A 16,130-nucleotide genomic window follows, 5' to 3' on the forward strand; every position below is an offset into this window, starting at 1 on the left:
CTTGAACACAAGTACCACGGAACAGATACTGCAACTGTTCATCTAATAACCAAAATGGCTACTAAGTGACTAACAGGCGGCATACTCTGGACTAAAGGATGATTCACACGCTGAGTGGGACGGAGCAGGATGGTTTGGGATTTCATCACACTATTCCCACTCAGGACAGCATTCAATTTAAAACTTACAAAATATTTGCTTCTGGAATTTTCCACTTAATATTTTTGGACCACTTTGACCACAGATAACTGAAACTGCAGAAAGCAAAACTTCTGATAAGTGGAGTGATGACTCTGATCCATTTGACGTTTGTCTTACTTGGATTCAGTAAAAGTTCTGTTTTTCTCTGTTGCAAGATTTTTGTGAGCTGCAGAATCCCACTGAATTACTCAGAGGAGAATTGAGCCAGGCTGGATGTGACAAACGGCAGGGCAGGCAGTGACGTGGCATCATTGGGGTATGAGAGGCAACTTAACAGGGACAAGGAACAGGAAAAGGATGAATGGGCATTGGGTATGGAGAGGCAGCAGGAGACACCCCTGTTTCTGCTAAGTAGCAGGAAAGGTCTAGAGTGGCTGGAAATTAGACCAACTCCTGGGCCTTCCTCAAAGAAAATACTAAAAAACGTATGTGTTGAGTTTGGGGGAAGAAATACAATACACCAGAAACACCCTTTGGAAAGTGGAAGCAACTTACAAACATAAGCTACACTCACTACCTTGCTCCAGAGTTGGGATTTCATCTGAGGAAGTAAAATATTGTTGGAGCCTCTATATACATTAGCCTGACGTGGAGGCCAGGTGTCTTCCTAGGAAGTCAAGGACGTTTCCCCCAGGCCAAGTCCTCAGCTGTGGCCTTCCGATGGACGGGGTTTCAGATGCTGCTGCGGGTTCTGAGACGGGTGCATTCTGCTCCCAGAACTTCTCTGGGAAAATATACCAGCTCTTTCTTGTCCTACAGAAGAGGCAGCCCTGCAGGTCCCCGAGGTGGTAGATGTCCCAGTATTCCCATCAAGCCTCCTTCCTCCCCAGGCTGGGCCAGACCACAGCCAGAGTGGCTGGCCCTTGTGGCCTTGTCACCCCTCCTTCCCCCGGCCCCAGACAAGTGTGTTATTTCAGGCTGTTCCTTGATGGAAACTAGCAGAGGGGGCTGCCAATGGGATAAATATAGCAGTGCCTTTTTGCTGAGTTGTGGAAGCTCTGGATGATGTGGTTTGAGGCGCAGGATTTGGATGCCTCCAGGGAGGAACAAAATCTATAGGAAAAAAAAAAAATCCCTTCCACGTGGGTTGTGTTTTATGTTTGTTTGTTTTGTTGTTTTTGTTTTCAAAACACCTCCCCAGTCCTTCACTGTTTGTTTCCTTTCTAAGCAATGAGAAGCAGGTGGGTACCAGGCTCTGTGACAGGCCACAGGGACAGTGTGCTGACAAAACAGGGACCTGCCCTTAGTGGCATTATTTAGTGACTTTGCTTAGAAGGGAATGCAGTCTAAGGAAGCATAACCAGGAGCTGGAGATTGATTGCAGGGCTCAGGGAAGGTTCTGGAAAGCTTTCTCTGCACCAGGTCTAGTGTTCACATGGGTCGGATAAATATTAGCAGATGTTTTTATTCCCAGCTAAGCTGAGAACAAGCTGATGGGAGAACCAGTCCTGGGGGCTGGACCTCCCAGCTTGAGCACTGCCAGTCCTGGGCCTCTGGGGCGGCTCCTCCCTGGGGCGCAGTCACGTCTCCATACCCTCCCCGTCGGCCTGTCCCTCCCCTGCTTTCATCCAGGGCCCACATTGAGGGTTGGTGGTGGCAAGGCCAGCCCTGCCCTTTTCCCAGGGAACTTATTCCACACGGAGAAGCCACACAGATGTCTCTTTAAATCCTGTTACCTCTGGCTATTTTCCTCATGAGGACACTGAAGGTCAGAGAGCTCAAATGGTTTCTCAAAGACACACGGCAATTAAAAATCAGGCTCGGGCTTTGGATCCGATCTTCTGACTCTAAACCCTACACTGACACTGCTGAGTGAGAAAAGCCAGGACACCAGCAAAAGAAAGCAAACTGTGTGTGAGGAGAGAGAAGGCCAGACACGGAACTCATCTGGAGGCTCTGACCCTGACTCTGGCACCCAAGCTAGAGAGATGGCTTGGATGTACTTGCTCGGTTCATATGGCCTCCTTGTGGCACACCATGCAAATGATCTCTTGTAAATGGAATGAAGGGGCAGGGAGAGAAACAGAGACGATGAAAAGGAGGAAGGGAGACATCTGGGCCAAGTTTGGATGGGAATGGCATGTGTGAGCACGTGAAGGAGAGGCAGAGGCGGCAGAATGAAGGACCAGGCAGGGAGGTCTCTGGCAAGAAGGGTAAGCCAAGGCAGTATTTCTGCAAGTTCTCAGAGAAGGCCACCAGGTGGCGCTGGTAGCAGACTACCAGGGTTGATCTCAGAGGTGGAGAAGCTTGGGTGTGGCCAGGGAGGGGGAAAGGAGACTGCCACCACCTCCCCCCACCCCCCGCGTCTGTTAACTCAGAAAGTCCGGAACCCTGGATGAATCCCTCCTGACATCCCTTCTTGCCACTCATATGCTGTCAGTGCTGAAGCCACCCATAAACTAGAAAATGTCTCTTTATTCGCATATCCATAAACCATGTGGACAAGTAATGTGCCTGAATTGCCAAACTGTCAAAATCAAGAGAACAAGCCAGAGACAAAAGTAACCAGGCTCCAAGCCCCCTTCATCAGAGATGAAAGTGGGGAAGAATTCCAGAATTACAGACTTGAAGGTGCAGAACTTCTTGCAGAGTATCTTTTTTGCTCTCTCTCTACCATCCCTTGGGGGCTGCTCCGATGGCTCAAGCAGTAAAGAATCTGCCTGCAATGCAGGAAACGTGGGTTTGATTTCTGGGTTGGAAAGATCCCCTGGAGGGAATGACAAGCCACTCAGACACTCAGTATTCTTGCCTAGGAAATTCCATGGACAAAGGAGCCTGGCAGGCTACAGTCCATGGGGTTGCAAAGAGTCAGACATGACTTAGCATGTATGCATGCTATCCCTTGTGCATTCATCATCCCAGTTTCTGATGATAAAATAAATTATCTCAACTGCTGGACAGCATGATGGAATAAGGCACCCATGATTGTGGTCAGGATGGGACAGTGGCTTCTGAGAGGTATGAGAGATGCTCAAGGGGACAGCTGGTGGGTAAACATGGAGTCAGGAGAGGAGTCCAGTTGGAGACGTGGATGCGGAGTCCTCAGGCTGCAGCTCGAGAGCAGTCAAAGACACAGGTGTGCATGTACAGAGAGAAGATGGCAACTTGGAGAAAGCCACCCCTGGAGTGGAGTGAAGGAGAGGTGATTACAAGGTGGCCTAGGGTGTGCAACTGGATAGGTCAGGGAAAGGACACCTGTGTCACACGGTGTGGAGAATGATAGAACCCACGTTTAGCCATGATCCCCAAAGGCCTGGAGCAGAGTTGAGGTCAGGGATGGGGCTGAAGACAGTGGGCAGAGGCTGAGAGACCAGAGGGGCAGTGCAGGAAGCAGAGATTCCTGACTGGGGGGATGGGGGGGGGGTTGGGGGGAAGCAGCAGGAGAGATAGCTTGGGGGGTGGTCCACCCAGCTTGAGATGTGTGTGTCACTCTGGAGACTGAGGGGACAGCGGAAGGTACAAAACAAGAAAGGGATTCTTAGTGAAGGAGACTACCCGAAGAACCAGAAACAGAATCCGGAAGAGGCAGGAGGATGAGAAGCGGAGCAGAGAGAGACATCTTAAATGACTCCGAGTGGGCCACTCTCTGGGCCACGTGCAGCCATGAGCCTCTTAGACCCTGGGATCCCTGAGAACCAGGAATTCACAGGAGGGACTGAGGAAGGACAGGGACAGAGGAGATCTTGCAAGGCGAGGCTGGGCAGCTCTTATACTCAGCAAGGCCAAGACCAGCCCCTCAGGCCAGAGTGGGACCAGGTAGGCTTCTTGAAGCCAGAGCCCATGGGTGTGGGGCTTTGAATTGGGCTGCATGGAGGTCACCGGGTTGAGAGTCAAGAGCTCTTTTCCAACTGGTTCTGCCCACCAACTAGCAGGCCCCTTCCTATCTCTTTAGTTTCCCCAGCTGCAAAGTGACCAACTTCATCAGGATGCTCTGGGAGATCTGGCAGCTAGGATCCCGGTACAGAGTCTCTAAAAGAGGATGGTGGACCCCTTTAGTAAAACCAAAGAGAGCATCAGTCTCCCAGACACACAGTGCAAACTTCTGCATAAACTTTTGAGATTCTAATCGTACCCGTAAACAAGAAACAATCACACCCAACACCCCATCAGTTAAAAAGCCTTAATAAATGGAAATAGGATGCCAGCTCTTTCAACATGGCCCCCACACAGACCAGCTCCTAATGAGTTTTTCTCCTATTTGCTGATGGAGAACATTTGTAATAAAGTTTAATGTGGAAGAACAAGGTGCATTTAACCAAAGCTGCAAACATCTCTAATTCTATTTAAACTATAGGATGTAGTACATTAACATTTAACAATCAGACACTCAGTCGGTGTGAAACTAGTGGAGCTGTGCTTACTAGAAAGCAGGCACCAAGTCATCTTTTATCAATGACCACAGAAGAAGCAGAAAGCTGCCGTGGCTGCCCTCCAACCCCACCCTGTGCATTAATTAAGAGTCTGCTCCAAATCTTCCACCCTGTTGAACGTAACTGATGGTTTTGGAGAAAATCAGCTGAGCAGGGCAGACACACTCAGTGCCAAAGTCTGTTAGGCTTGTGCATTCGGGGAATTGTTTATCCCAGCAAAATAAATCTTTTAATAAACTTAAAAAAAAATGTAAAGTGTGTACTGTTAGTTGCTCAGTCATGTCTGACTCTTTTTGACCCCATGGACCAGGGCCTGCCAGGCTCCTCTATCCATGGGATTTCCCAGGCAAGAATACTGGAATGGGTTGCCATTTCCTTCTCCAGGAGATCTTCCCAACCCAGGGACTGAACCCATGTCTCCCACATTGCAGACTGATTCTTTACTGCCTGAGCCACCAGGGAAGCCCCAAAACAAAAATGTGAAATGAGCAATTAATTCAGAATGAGCAGAGGTTTAACCTCTATTCTACTTGACCACTACAGAGTACATACTGCTGAGCCCATTCTCCTTCCAGAAACTCCCAGACCCAGCTTTCCCCGGCTCCCCTCTAACTCCTCTGGAAGTTTGCTCTGCTCTGGTACCCCTCAGGCATCTCGCCTGCTTTCTGGACCAGACCTGCAGGCAGAGGAGCACCCATAGCTCAAGCCTGGCTGCAATGCCTCTCTTGGGGGAGTTAGCTCACTGTTAGGGCTTCAGCTGTGACTTCTATTCTGAGGCCACTCCCAGCATCTCCCCAGGGGTTCCAGATCTGCATTTCCCAACAGTCCCAGGAACCAGAAGCATGGGCATCCCCTGGGAACTTGTTAGGAACACAGACACCCAGGCCCCTCCCAGGCTTCCTGAACATGCGCCACTGTTTACCATGATCCAGGTGATGCATGCGCATGTTAAAGTTTAGGGAACACCAATCTATCCAATCCATCTGGACACTCCCCAGAGCTTAACACATCCAGGCTGAAGGCAGATCCTTCCTCTAAAACATGAAATTCTTTGTTTCCCAACCCAGTGAATAGCTTCTGTCTGATGTTTGGGGTGGGCTGCGGGGGTTATGCTGGGTGAGGGGGAACATCAACATCCCCACCACGTGGCTGTCTTATCTTATAACAGGCTCCCTCCTGACCAAGGATATTGGGTCAGGGTGTGTTGGGTCAGGGATACTGGAAAGACAGCATATTCCATGTGGAAGCCAGCCTAAACTTCAGAGCCAGCCAGCACAAAAAGGCTCCCTCCAACATCCATGTGACAGGGTGCTCACATGTGCTAATTCTACCAGAGCGGCTTCCGCAAGAGTGGCTCAGTACTGCCAGAGTCCCTACTCTAAACCCAAGAGTCCCTCCCTTAGGAGCACGTCAGGCCTGAAGCCAGCTGGTCCCTCTCCATGTGAGGGTCCTGTGAGTGGCCTGTGAGGGGCCTACTGAGTAAGAAGCAGACTGTGGCACAAGCTCATGGTTAAAATTCTGGATGCTGGATATGATGGAAGTGGGCTCCTTGGGTGGTGCCCTCAGCGTAATTCTTTTGCTTCCTGGTTTGGGAAGCAGCTTTGATGCATACTGTTTTAGTTGGAATTCTCTTGACTGCAACCTGACCAGCTTGAGCAAAACCAGGAGTTAGATGGTAGGAGAAGGGGCTAGTTTATTGAATCAAAAGAAGATCTAAAGGAAAAAGAAGAGCCTGGGGGATCTTAGTGGCTGCAGGCTGGGATTCTGTCTGTGCTCCCAGGACCCTGTCTTCCCCACTGCTTTCTCAGCATCTTTTTGTTCACCAAGGCTTCACCCCTTGGCAGATGTTGCTGTAGGTGGTTCTGACAGGTGGCCTCCTGGCTTAGCTGCTTTCTAAGATGCTTTCTTTCTCCTAAGAATTCTGATCAGCCCAGACCAGGCCTCATGCATGCTTTGGCCCATTTTTTGTGGCCTGGAGCATGAGTCCCATTCTTGGCCCAGCCTAGGTTGTAGTCATGCATGTCAGAAACTGAGGGATGAACTAAGCCACGAGCAGTCCCTAAAAGCATCAACTGGTTTAGTGTTTTTATCCTGAGTGAGTCTTTGGGCTCATCCATGTGTGGGTTGATGACTATGTACTAAAAAATATATAGTGCCCAGTGTCATTTTCACACCAATGAATATGAGAGGGAGGGTTAGGCTTAGCTTTTTCCTTCTCTGCCCTGTGAGTTAACAGAGACATGATGATTTAATGAAAATGTGATCTAAAAGGAATCCCAGCCCTGTCTTCCCATCACAACTGCTTTAGTTCAGGGTCCAGGGCTGTGACTTGGCAAGGCAGTCTCATTTGGGGATACCCCTTCCCCATCCTTGCTTCCTGTGATGATTCCGCCATGCATGACCAAAACCAAATCCCCACCAAATCTGAGAGTCTGTGCACTCTGCCTGCAAGAGGACTGCATTCCATTCTGAGCAGTGGGTTCTTTGTCCTTCATTTAAATGTATAAGCCGTTGTCCATGTTGAAAACTATCTAGTTGTTCCCACAGATGCTTTACAGCAAAAAGAAAGTGAAGAACTTTTCCTCATTTCTATTTGAATGATATATATTCCTTATCTTTAGAAATGACAATACAGACATAGTGGTGTATTCGATAGAAAACAAATAAGGAGACTTACTTTTAAGTTTATTCTGAAAATAACATCAAGGTTTATCATCCCAAAGAAGCACTAGGTACAAATCATCCATTGCTCCCAGTTCTGAGCAGAGTTTAGACAACTTGCTCCTAGATAATAGTGGAGCAAGCGGTGCTCAGATGTTGCCAAGAGCTTCCATGATTCCCTTAGGAAGCATGTTCAGTAGGAGGTATTGGTCTTGAAGCCTCTTCTTATACCCCATGTCAGTGGATCCCCTCCTCACACACCTCGGCATGGATTTATGCAAATATGACCAGAGTTTTGGAGCAAGAGTCTGAATTGAATCTATAACAATGACTTGTTGGATTTTAACCTACAGAGACTCTTCAAAACCTGTGCTCTTCTCAGTGGAATGTATTCATTTCCATATGTGATGACACAGAGCCCCCACTGAATTTAACACGGTGGGTCTGCAGGTGACTGAGGTTCGATTCAGTTCTGCAGAGGCCCAGAGTCCTCCTTCTCCATCGCCTTCTCTCCATCACCTCTTCAGACGCCCCACTCTCCACTCCCACCTGGTACTCCCAGGGCCCCACCCATCTGTATATTAATAGCTCCTTGTGCAAATCAGGAAATTACTTTCCTTCCCCACAACACCATGTAACTATGCCCTACCGAAGAGTGCCATGATAAAAGATGATAGGATGCCCAGGATAATGATGATATGAAAGATGTACTAACCATATATTCTCCTGTTCTAAAAGATGTCCTCCTGTCTGGAAGGTTCTAGTGAGTTCTTCAGAAATCGCAAAGCTTACTCACTACCTTGGAAACTTGGCGAGAAGGAGAGCATGAGACGCAAGCACAGGCAGCGGAGAATGACTTCCTTTTTGTAAAGTCAGGATATTTTCGCTTCTGGAAAATCATTACCTGCTCCTGACTTGGACCCTTTCCAGTAAACCATGAGAGGCACTCATCAGCTATGACGGGTCTTTGGGAAAGTTACCACAGAGCTAAGTTCATGGACAAATATTTACTTTTTAAAGTTAACACAATGAGAGCTTTAAATAGTAAAGGCATTTCATTTTAAAAATATGGACTAGTTTTAGCATGCATGTTAACATAGTGTACTTGTGTAGCAATTTCTAGCGTCCAGAATCTTCCAAGTCATTATCCCATTATAAGAATTCTATGAGAGGTTAACTCACCTTTGTATAAATAAGAGTCTGAGACCAGTAGGGGATAAGAACCTCAACCAAGTTCACATGGCTGTACAGAGGGGCACAACTCACATTCAGATTGTGTTTAAAATATATAATTTAACATATATACATGGTCCATTACAAAGCCAAACAATTTCTGTAGTGTGCAGTAAAAACCCACCCATAGCACACTCACACATCAGGTGTCCTTAACAACATAGCTGATAGCTTGGCCTGTTCCAGAATGATGAGGTCATGGATGTCATATAGGTCCACAGAGCAACTTTCTCATAGATCTATTTGCCAGGCATCCCTGCCTCCCTCCCACTCAAGTCCATTCGAATTAACATGCAAAGTTGAGTCAGCAAGGCACTTTGTATTGGGCTGGTGCGGGGGGAGGGTGAGGGGGGTATCCAGGACACGTTTTTCCAGCTTGGCTTATACTTCCTACTCTCCTACCATTGGGGAAGCAGTCAAAAGACTTTGCTCTTACACAAATGGATGTTCAATTAGAGTTAGTAACCTTGGCACACTTCCAAGAGGCCCCCTTCCTCTATTCTGTCAATCAAAAGCACACCACCCTGCTCCTTTTGGAAAAGGGTAAGTAAGAACTTCTTGGAGAATAGTCTCTATACAGGGATAAGCCCCCCCTGCCAAAGAGGTGGAAGCACTTCAGAATGAACAACTTTCTACTTGTCCTGTGGCTGTGAACAATAACGGGTGGGGAAATGGGCACAGGGGTATCCAGACAGTTCATTGTCGGCTTAGACCTCAGACCGCCCCACAATCTGTCTCTCTGCCCTTGAGTCACCAGGGTCAGTGCATCTATTTAAAACAAGAGATGCTATCTTGAATGACTGCTTACAATAAGCACTTTATGCTGCTCTGGGTGCCCTGGCAATGTTATCTGATCCTTTGAAAACCAATTAGTACATCTCTACCATCTCACACTTGGGCCCATAATGGTATTTCCTCTAGCTATATACTATGAGCTTGATATCACAGATACAGGAAGGGTAGAAGATTAAAATTCAGATTAAAAAAAAAAGATAAGAGAAAAAAAAAACATACAGGGGTTTGGCTCAGCAGAAAATCCTCTTGAATGGTCTCAGAATCAGAGTCCTCACCCTTCAGGGCTCAGACCCAGAAAATCTTGTCCTGGGAGATTTATCCAAAGGGCTGCGGCCCCTGCTCTTTGCAGAAAGGAGCGTCATACCTCTCTGAAGGCACCTGAAAGGCCGTCAGAAAGGGGCTCCCACCACACAGAAGGCACGAGTGAAAATACAAAAATAAGGACTTTGTATCCAAAGTTTCATAAATAACTGGTGGCAGATATTAAATAGGACGCAGGGTTACAGCTTGTTCTCCTCGAAGAGGATCTGCGCATAGACCGTGCTGGTGGGGATGCCCTTGGCTGCCTGGTGGGGCTTGATCAGCTCCAGCTCAGCGTAGGTCAAGTTCTCCTCGGCAATCTTTGGCTATAAGACAAAAAACAACACAATTGGAGCCGACCACAGGGAGTTCAGCACCACACATCCATTCATCAGGCATGTATTTTCATAGCACTTTGGGGATTCAAAGGGAAATAAATGAAAAAAAAAAATTTAAGGCATATGTAAAACTTAAATAACCTAAAGCTACATCCTGTCATCTTATATAGAACACTATGTCCTGCAGAGAAACACCACATGATTTAAGTTGTCACAGAACACTTATCAAAAATGATTAAACATGAGGCCACAAAGCAAACTTTAATTCCAAAGCAAAAATAATGTAACTAACAGTCTCTGCTGGAAAGAATAAAACAGAGACAGAAACAAAAAGTCCTAGAAATTAACAACAAAACTAGAATGCTATCACCTAGAAATTTTAAGTGACTCAATCTATATAAAACTAAAATTTCAGCATATGATGAAAATAATGGCAAAGAAAATATTACATACCAGAACCTAAGAATGTAGTACTTGGAGAAAAGTCATAACGTTAAATATTTATATTAAACAATATGGATGAAATGGATCAAACATCCAATTTAAGAAGCTAGGGAAAAAAAAACAAAATAAACAAAAGCAGAAGGAAGAACCAAAAAAAAAAATTAACACTGGACATATAAGTCAGAAGATAGAAAAATCAGAGAATAAATAAAAATATCCAAAAGTTTATGCTTAAAAAACACCAATGAAACAAACAAAAACTTAATCAAGATAGGAAGGGAAAAAGCATAAATGAATGGAATGGGAAATGCAAAAACCTTGAAATACAAGATAAAGTGAGTAATATTCTAGAAAAATATAAATTACAAACAGTAGCACGTGACTATACTAATTCCATCAAAGGAAAGAAAGAAAAGAAAGGAACAGAAGAAGGAAGGAAGAAGAGAGAAAATACTGTCAAAAGCACCTGGCACAGGCAGTTTGATAAGAGAATTTCTAAAAGAAATTCCTTTGAGGAACAGATAATCCGAATATAATTAAACTGATTCGGAGCATTACAAAAAAGGAAAAAACTTCACATACTTAATAACAATTTCATTTATTAGTGTGTAAGTTAGCATAAATCAGATTGACTCAGCACAAAAAAGCACACTGAAAGATAATCATGCTCAAATTGATCTTATTCTAGGAATAGAATAAATGGAATAAATAAATGAATGGAATAAACGGTTCAGTACTAGAGAAATCTATTAATATAATTCACAACAGTAATACAGAGAAAAACCATATGGTTATCTCTATAGATACTGGAAAGGCATTTAAAATTTTTGTTAAAAAATAATTCTTGATAATATAATACAGTCATAGATTTTTTTCTTACCATAATTAAGGAAAATTATTAAAATAAAGAATAATTTGTGATCCAACTCCAGTGACATTAAAAATATAAAGCTACTATAATTAAAGCTCTGTGATACCAACAAATGAATAGACATCAATGGGATTGATGAAAACATGCATAAATTAACCCAAATATTATTTTTCAATAAATGGTGTTGGGATACTTGGGTAGCCAATTGAAAAAAGTCATATTGTTCACATCATTCTTTACATTAGATAAATGCCACATTAATTTTAAATTTTAACATGGAAAATAAACTCAAAAGTGCTAGAAGACTGTGTGGGAAAATTTTTAAAAAATAATCTCAGCAATTATTTAAACAATTATTTAAATTATTTAAAAATTATTTTTTAAAATCTCACCAATTTAAAATATGTGTTTTAAAGTCTTACAAAACCCAGGAGCAATAGAAAAATGACATGTAGATTTTCATGCAATATATTGCAGAATATCCTCTAAATAAAGTCAAAGGACAGTTGAAAAAAATGAGCAAAATATTCACAACTCAGATCAAAGGGTCTCACAATTGAATAACAATAATGGCCAACAGTCCACTAGAAAATTAAGCAAAGAACAAGAGACAGGATCAGAGACTTCACAGGAAGGGAAATACAAAAGTTCTCACACGTATTAAATGAGACTTCACCTCTCTCAAAATAAGACAAGAATGATTTAAAATCACTTAGACATCAGTTCTTGTCTTTCAAGCTGACAAACTACAAGTTTTCGAAAAGAAACAGCAAGAAACAAGTCCTCTTGTATACTGTTGGTGGAAATGTTATTGGTACAAGCAAAAAACTGGAAACACTTCAGTGGACATCAATAGGAGTCCGATGCATTCTTAATGAAATATTCGGCACAGTCTTTAAAAAGAATGATGAAGCCATATGGGTACTGCATATTTTACTATCATTTGTGTAACTATGTGTGTATGGGAGTAAATACACATGCATATATTTTATGTGCTCAGAAAACCCTTAGAACTCACCTGGAAATCAAGAACTTGGTCTTCAAGGTTCCCTCTGGGCAAGTAAACTATGTGGTTGGAGAGAGACTCACCCTTTATGGTACATATTTGTTGAATCTTGTAGATGGTACATTATTTAAACAGCAGATTAATTAATTTTAATTCACAATTAGAAAAATAAAAGTTAGTCACTGATTTATAGTTGTAAAAGACACCTCACTTTTATTTAAGCAGCTCTGGTTTTGGTTTTGGTTTTGGTTGTGTTGTCGTAGATTTTTTTTTTATTTTCAGTGCTATACCTTGATTAACTCACAAAAATTCAGGACAAATAAATCATATACATTCCTATTAAGTTCCTTAAAATGTGTGTCAAAAGCAAAAATCCTCTTTTATTTTGAGATGAAGCATCATACTAAGGTGCAGGGAGGGGAATGTAAAGAATGACTTACAGCCAGTACCTGCTGGTGAGGGACACCACCAAGCCACCTTCATAGTCACCCGGCTCTCTTTAAACTTCAGTGTTAAGGACAGGTACATGGGTCAGAGCCTCCTGCTTATCTTTTTATACCAAAAATCTTTACAGTTCTTCTTAGTCATCCACATCTCACCAGCCAACAAAAATACCATTTACCTCTTGCCTTTCAGTTTAATTACATTTCACGTTATAATGATTCCATTTAGAAATGTCATGTGTCCTCAAATAAGCACACAAAACCCAACTCATGTAAATTTTAGAACCAAGATTTATGAAATCGTATTGTCCAGGTGTTTTATTACATTACTCTGAAACTGCATTGTTTTCTAGCATAGATTATCTGTTTATTCTTAAGTTATTCCATTATGTTTGGATATGAAAAATAACACTAGCTTTCTCAATACAGGTCACTAGGCTGGCTTGGCTGATGTGTTGTTTTCATACATTTTTATGATGTTCCTATAGTAAACATAATTTAATAAAGCCAAAGCACACTAAATAAATAATTGCATCTAGAAAAGCAATAAAAACAAATAAAATTAGTACTTTCATAAGTGGAAAGGTACTTCAATTACTGCTACAAGCAGCAACCCACCATAAAATGTGTAGAATCATTTCCCTTATGCATATTTCTGGAATATAATAATTTGATTGAAGGTACGAGGCAGCACACAAGAGGCTCTGAATTGTGAAGTGTATACAGTTTCCAACAGGAGATGCATATTAGTCCTTGGCACCTTTAAAGAACCTATTGTTTTTCTGGCATGCATCCTTGGCTATCCCATCAACCATGTGCTTAATTACGTTTCCCAGCTTGTTTAACTAGAAATAAATTTCTTACCACCACTAAAAAGGGGAAAATGTAGACTTCTCACCAGTTTCCACTCAGCTACCTTTCTCTGCACTGATGCTTTAGGGGAAGGCTTAGGTGCATTAAGAAGTAGCTTAGAGAACAATATTGGCATATCAGTGAGAGTAGGTAAGACTCAGCTTCCCTGTTGGCTCAGCGGTAAGGAATATGCCTGCCAGTGCAGGAGATGCAGGTTTGATTCCTGGGTTGGAAAGATCCCCTGGAGAAGGAAATGGTAACCCACTCCAGTATCCTTGCCTGAAGAATCCCAAGAACAGAGAAGCCTGGTGGGCTACAGTCCGTGGGGTCACAGAGAGTCAGACTTGACTTAGTGACTAAAACAATAACAACAGGGAAGACTACAGAACTGGGAGTCAAACTGGGAGCCAGGAGCAGAATGTCAAGGTCAAAGGGAACAACTGCAATGGCGCAGAGCCAGGGTGAGCGACCTGCTATAGGGCCCCACCTGTATTTCAGGTGATGTCTTGCCAACACGAACGTGTTTAGATTTAAGATAAAGAATTACTCCTAATGTGTATGGCAATTCAAGAACTGGAGTGCAGTGAGTGGGTCTCTGAAAGTAAATCAAGACACACTTCAGCTAGTTCTCTGACAGCTTCTGGCCCTCAAATGGCCCTCTTCAAGCCCCTGTCCTATTCCTGGTGGTACTGGAGGTAAACGGGACATCAGCACTCGAAAACAAACTTAAATACTCTTGAACTGGCTGTTCACAAACACTTCGACAGCAGGTCTTGCCTGCACTTGAAAACACAAAGCAAAGTGCAGAAGGCAGGACTTCCAGGCCGCGGACATGAACTTGACACCTAGGTCTGCTGTTGCTGTTTCCCGGACACAGGACGGGGCAGCGGACCAACAGCTGGAAGTCCTGGTAGGGGCTTTTAGAAGAAGCCCCAGAGCTTTCTAAACATGTGAGAAGCAACAGTCCTCTTCCCCAGGACTGTTTGGTTTTACTTTCTTTTCCCTTTCACCAGGCCTGAAAAGACTCTCGGCCCATTTCTCTCTCTATTCCTCCAATAGAAGCCTGGTGTTTGTGTCAACTGCGTGGTGTCTTGTAGGCTCTAAACCCCCTTGTTTTATGTGTCTTTAATCTCACTTTTCATCCATTTCCTCCCAGTCATGAAGAATCCACTCCCCTGGTCTGGAGTGGAATTCTACGAGCAAGAGGGGATGGAAGCTCAGATGTAGACACGTGTCAGCGCATCCAAGGAAGGCAAGAATAAAAGGAAATTTTCTCAGTTCAGTGAAAGTGTTCATGGGCAGGAGGTGAGGAGAGTGGCCCCGATGCTGTCACCCAGTAGCTGCCTGCAGAGCATGGGAGCAGGGGCAAACTGCTCACCGGCCAAAGAATGAAGAGATTTTACAATACATTTTTATTAATTAATTTATTTGCATGGATATTTAAATCTTTCTAACCATGCCCCTGAGCTATGTTCTCCAATGCGGGTGACACCTCCTACCCCTCCACCCCATAGGTTCACCCAGGCGTGGTGCACCCCCTGAGGCAAGATTAAGATCTATTCTCTGACCCAGAGGGATGGGATGGGGAGGGAGGTGGGAGGGGGATTCAAGATGGGGAACACATGTAAATCCATGGCTGATTCATGCCAATGTATGGCAAAAAAACACTACAATATTGTAAAATAATTAGCCTCCAACTAATAAAAATAAATGAAAAACAAAAAGATCTATTCTCACCTCCTACTATGTCTTCCAGGGACACCAAGAATTTTGTTTCACTTCTTAATTTAATTTTCTTAAAAGACATGTAGTAAAAGTGACTTTCTAATGGATCATTATATGCATCCAAACACAAGAACAGGTTTCTGGGCGCATTGCCCCGACAGGACTCAGGACAGTCCCGTCACACGCCCTCATGCTATCTCTGCAGTCACGTCCTCCCTCTAACAAGACCCTCAGGCAACCCTGACCTGTGTTCTGTCACTGAGGCTTTCTCTCTTAGAGAATGTCATGTGAAAGGCATCACATGGTATGTAACCGTGTGGGGTCAGCATTTTTCTCTTGGAATAATTCCCTCACGTGTCATCCAGGTTGCTGCATGTATCAACAGTCTGCTCCTTTGGATTACTAAGTATTCCACCGTGTGTCACATGCCTCATTTTGCTTAGCCATTCACCTGCTGAAGGACATCTGGGTCATTCTAAGTTTTCGGTGATTATGAACTGAGTTGCTATAAATATTCATTGCAGGTTTGTGTGGGAGATTTTTGTTACTCTAGGGTAACACCCAAGACTGGGGTTGCTGGGTTGTATGGAAAGTATGTTTAACTTTGAAAGAAACTGCCAAATTATCCATCCAGAGTGTCCACACCATTCTTCCCTTCCTCCAGCAATACTGAGAGTTTTCATTGCTCTGCATATATGATGGGACTTGGTGTTGTCCGCTTTATTTTTTACTTTTAATTTTTATTATTTTTTATTATTTTATTTTTTATTTTTTTACTTTTATTTTTATTCACTTTTTATTTTAGCCATTCAAGTAGGTGCTACTGGTCCAGTAATTACCTTCTCACTGTCCCCAGGGGACTCAGCAATTCCAGACTTGCACTCAAATTCT

At 43.7% G+C, this 16,130-nt stretch overlaps 1 protein-coding gene across 1 annotated transcript in view; it reads right to left on the reverse strand.

Moving 5' to 3' along the window:
- Nucleotides 1-7,239: 7,239 nt before the first annotated feature.
- Nucleotides 7,240-16,130, reverse strand: part of VSTM4 (V-set and transmembrane domain containing 4) — an 80,283-nt gene continuing 71,392 nt past the window's right edge. The window contains exon 8 of the mRNA XM_061162003.1: nucleotides 7,240-9,886. Within this exon, the coding sequence (XP_061017986.1) occupies nucleotides 9,761-9,886 (126 nt within the window). The 3' untranslated portion in view covers nucleotides 7,240-9,760. The remainder of the gene's footprint in view (nucleotides 9,887-16,130) is intronic.

The sequence above is a fragment of the Dama dama genome, chromosome 15 (genome assembly GCF_033118175.1).
Source record: "Dama dama isolate Ldn47 chromosome 15, ASM3311817v1, whole genome shotgun sequence".
NCBI lineage: Eukaryota > Metazoa > Chordata > Mammalia > Artiodactyla > Cervidae > Dama > Dama dama.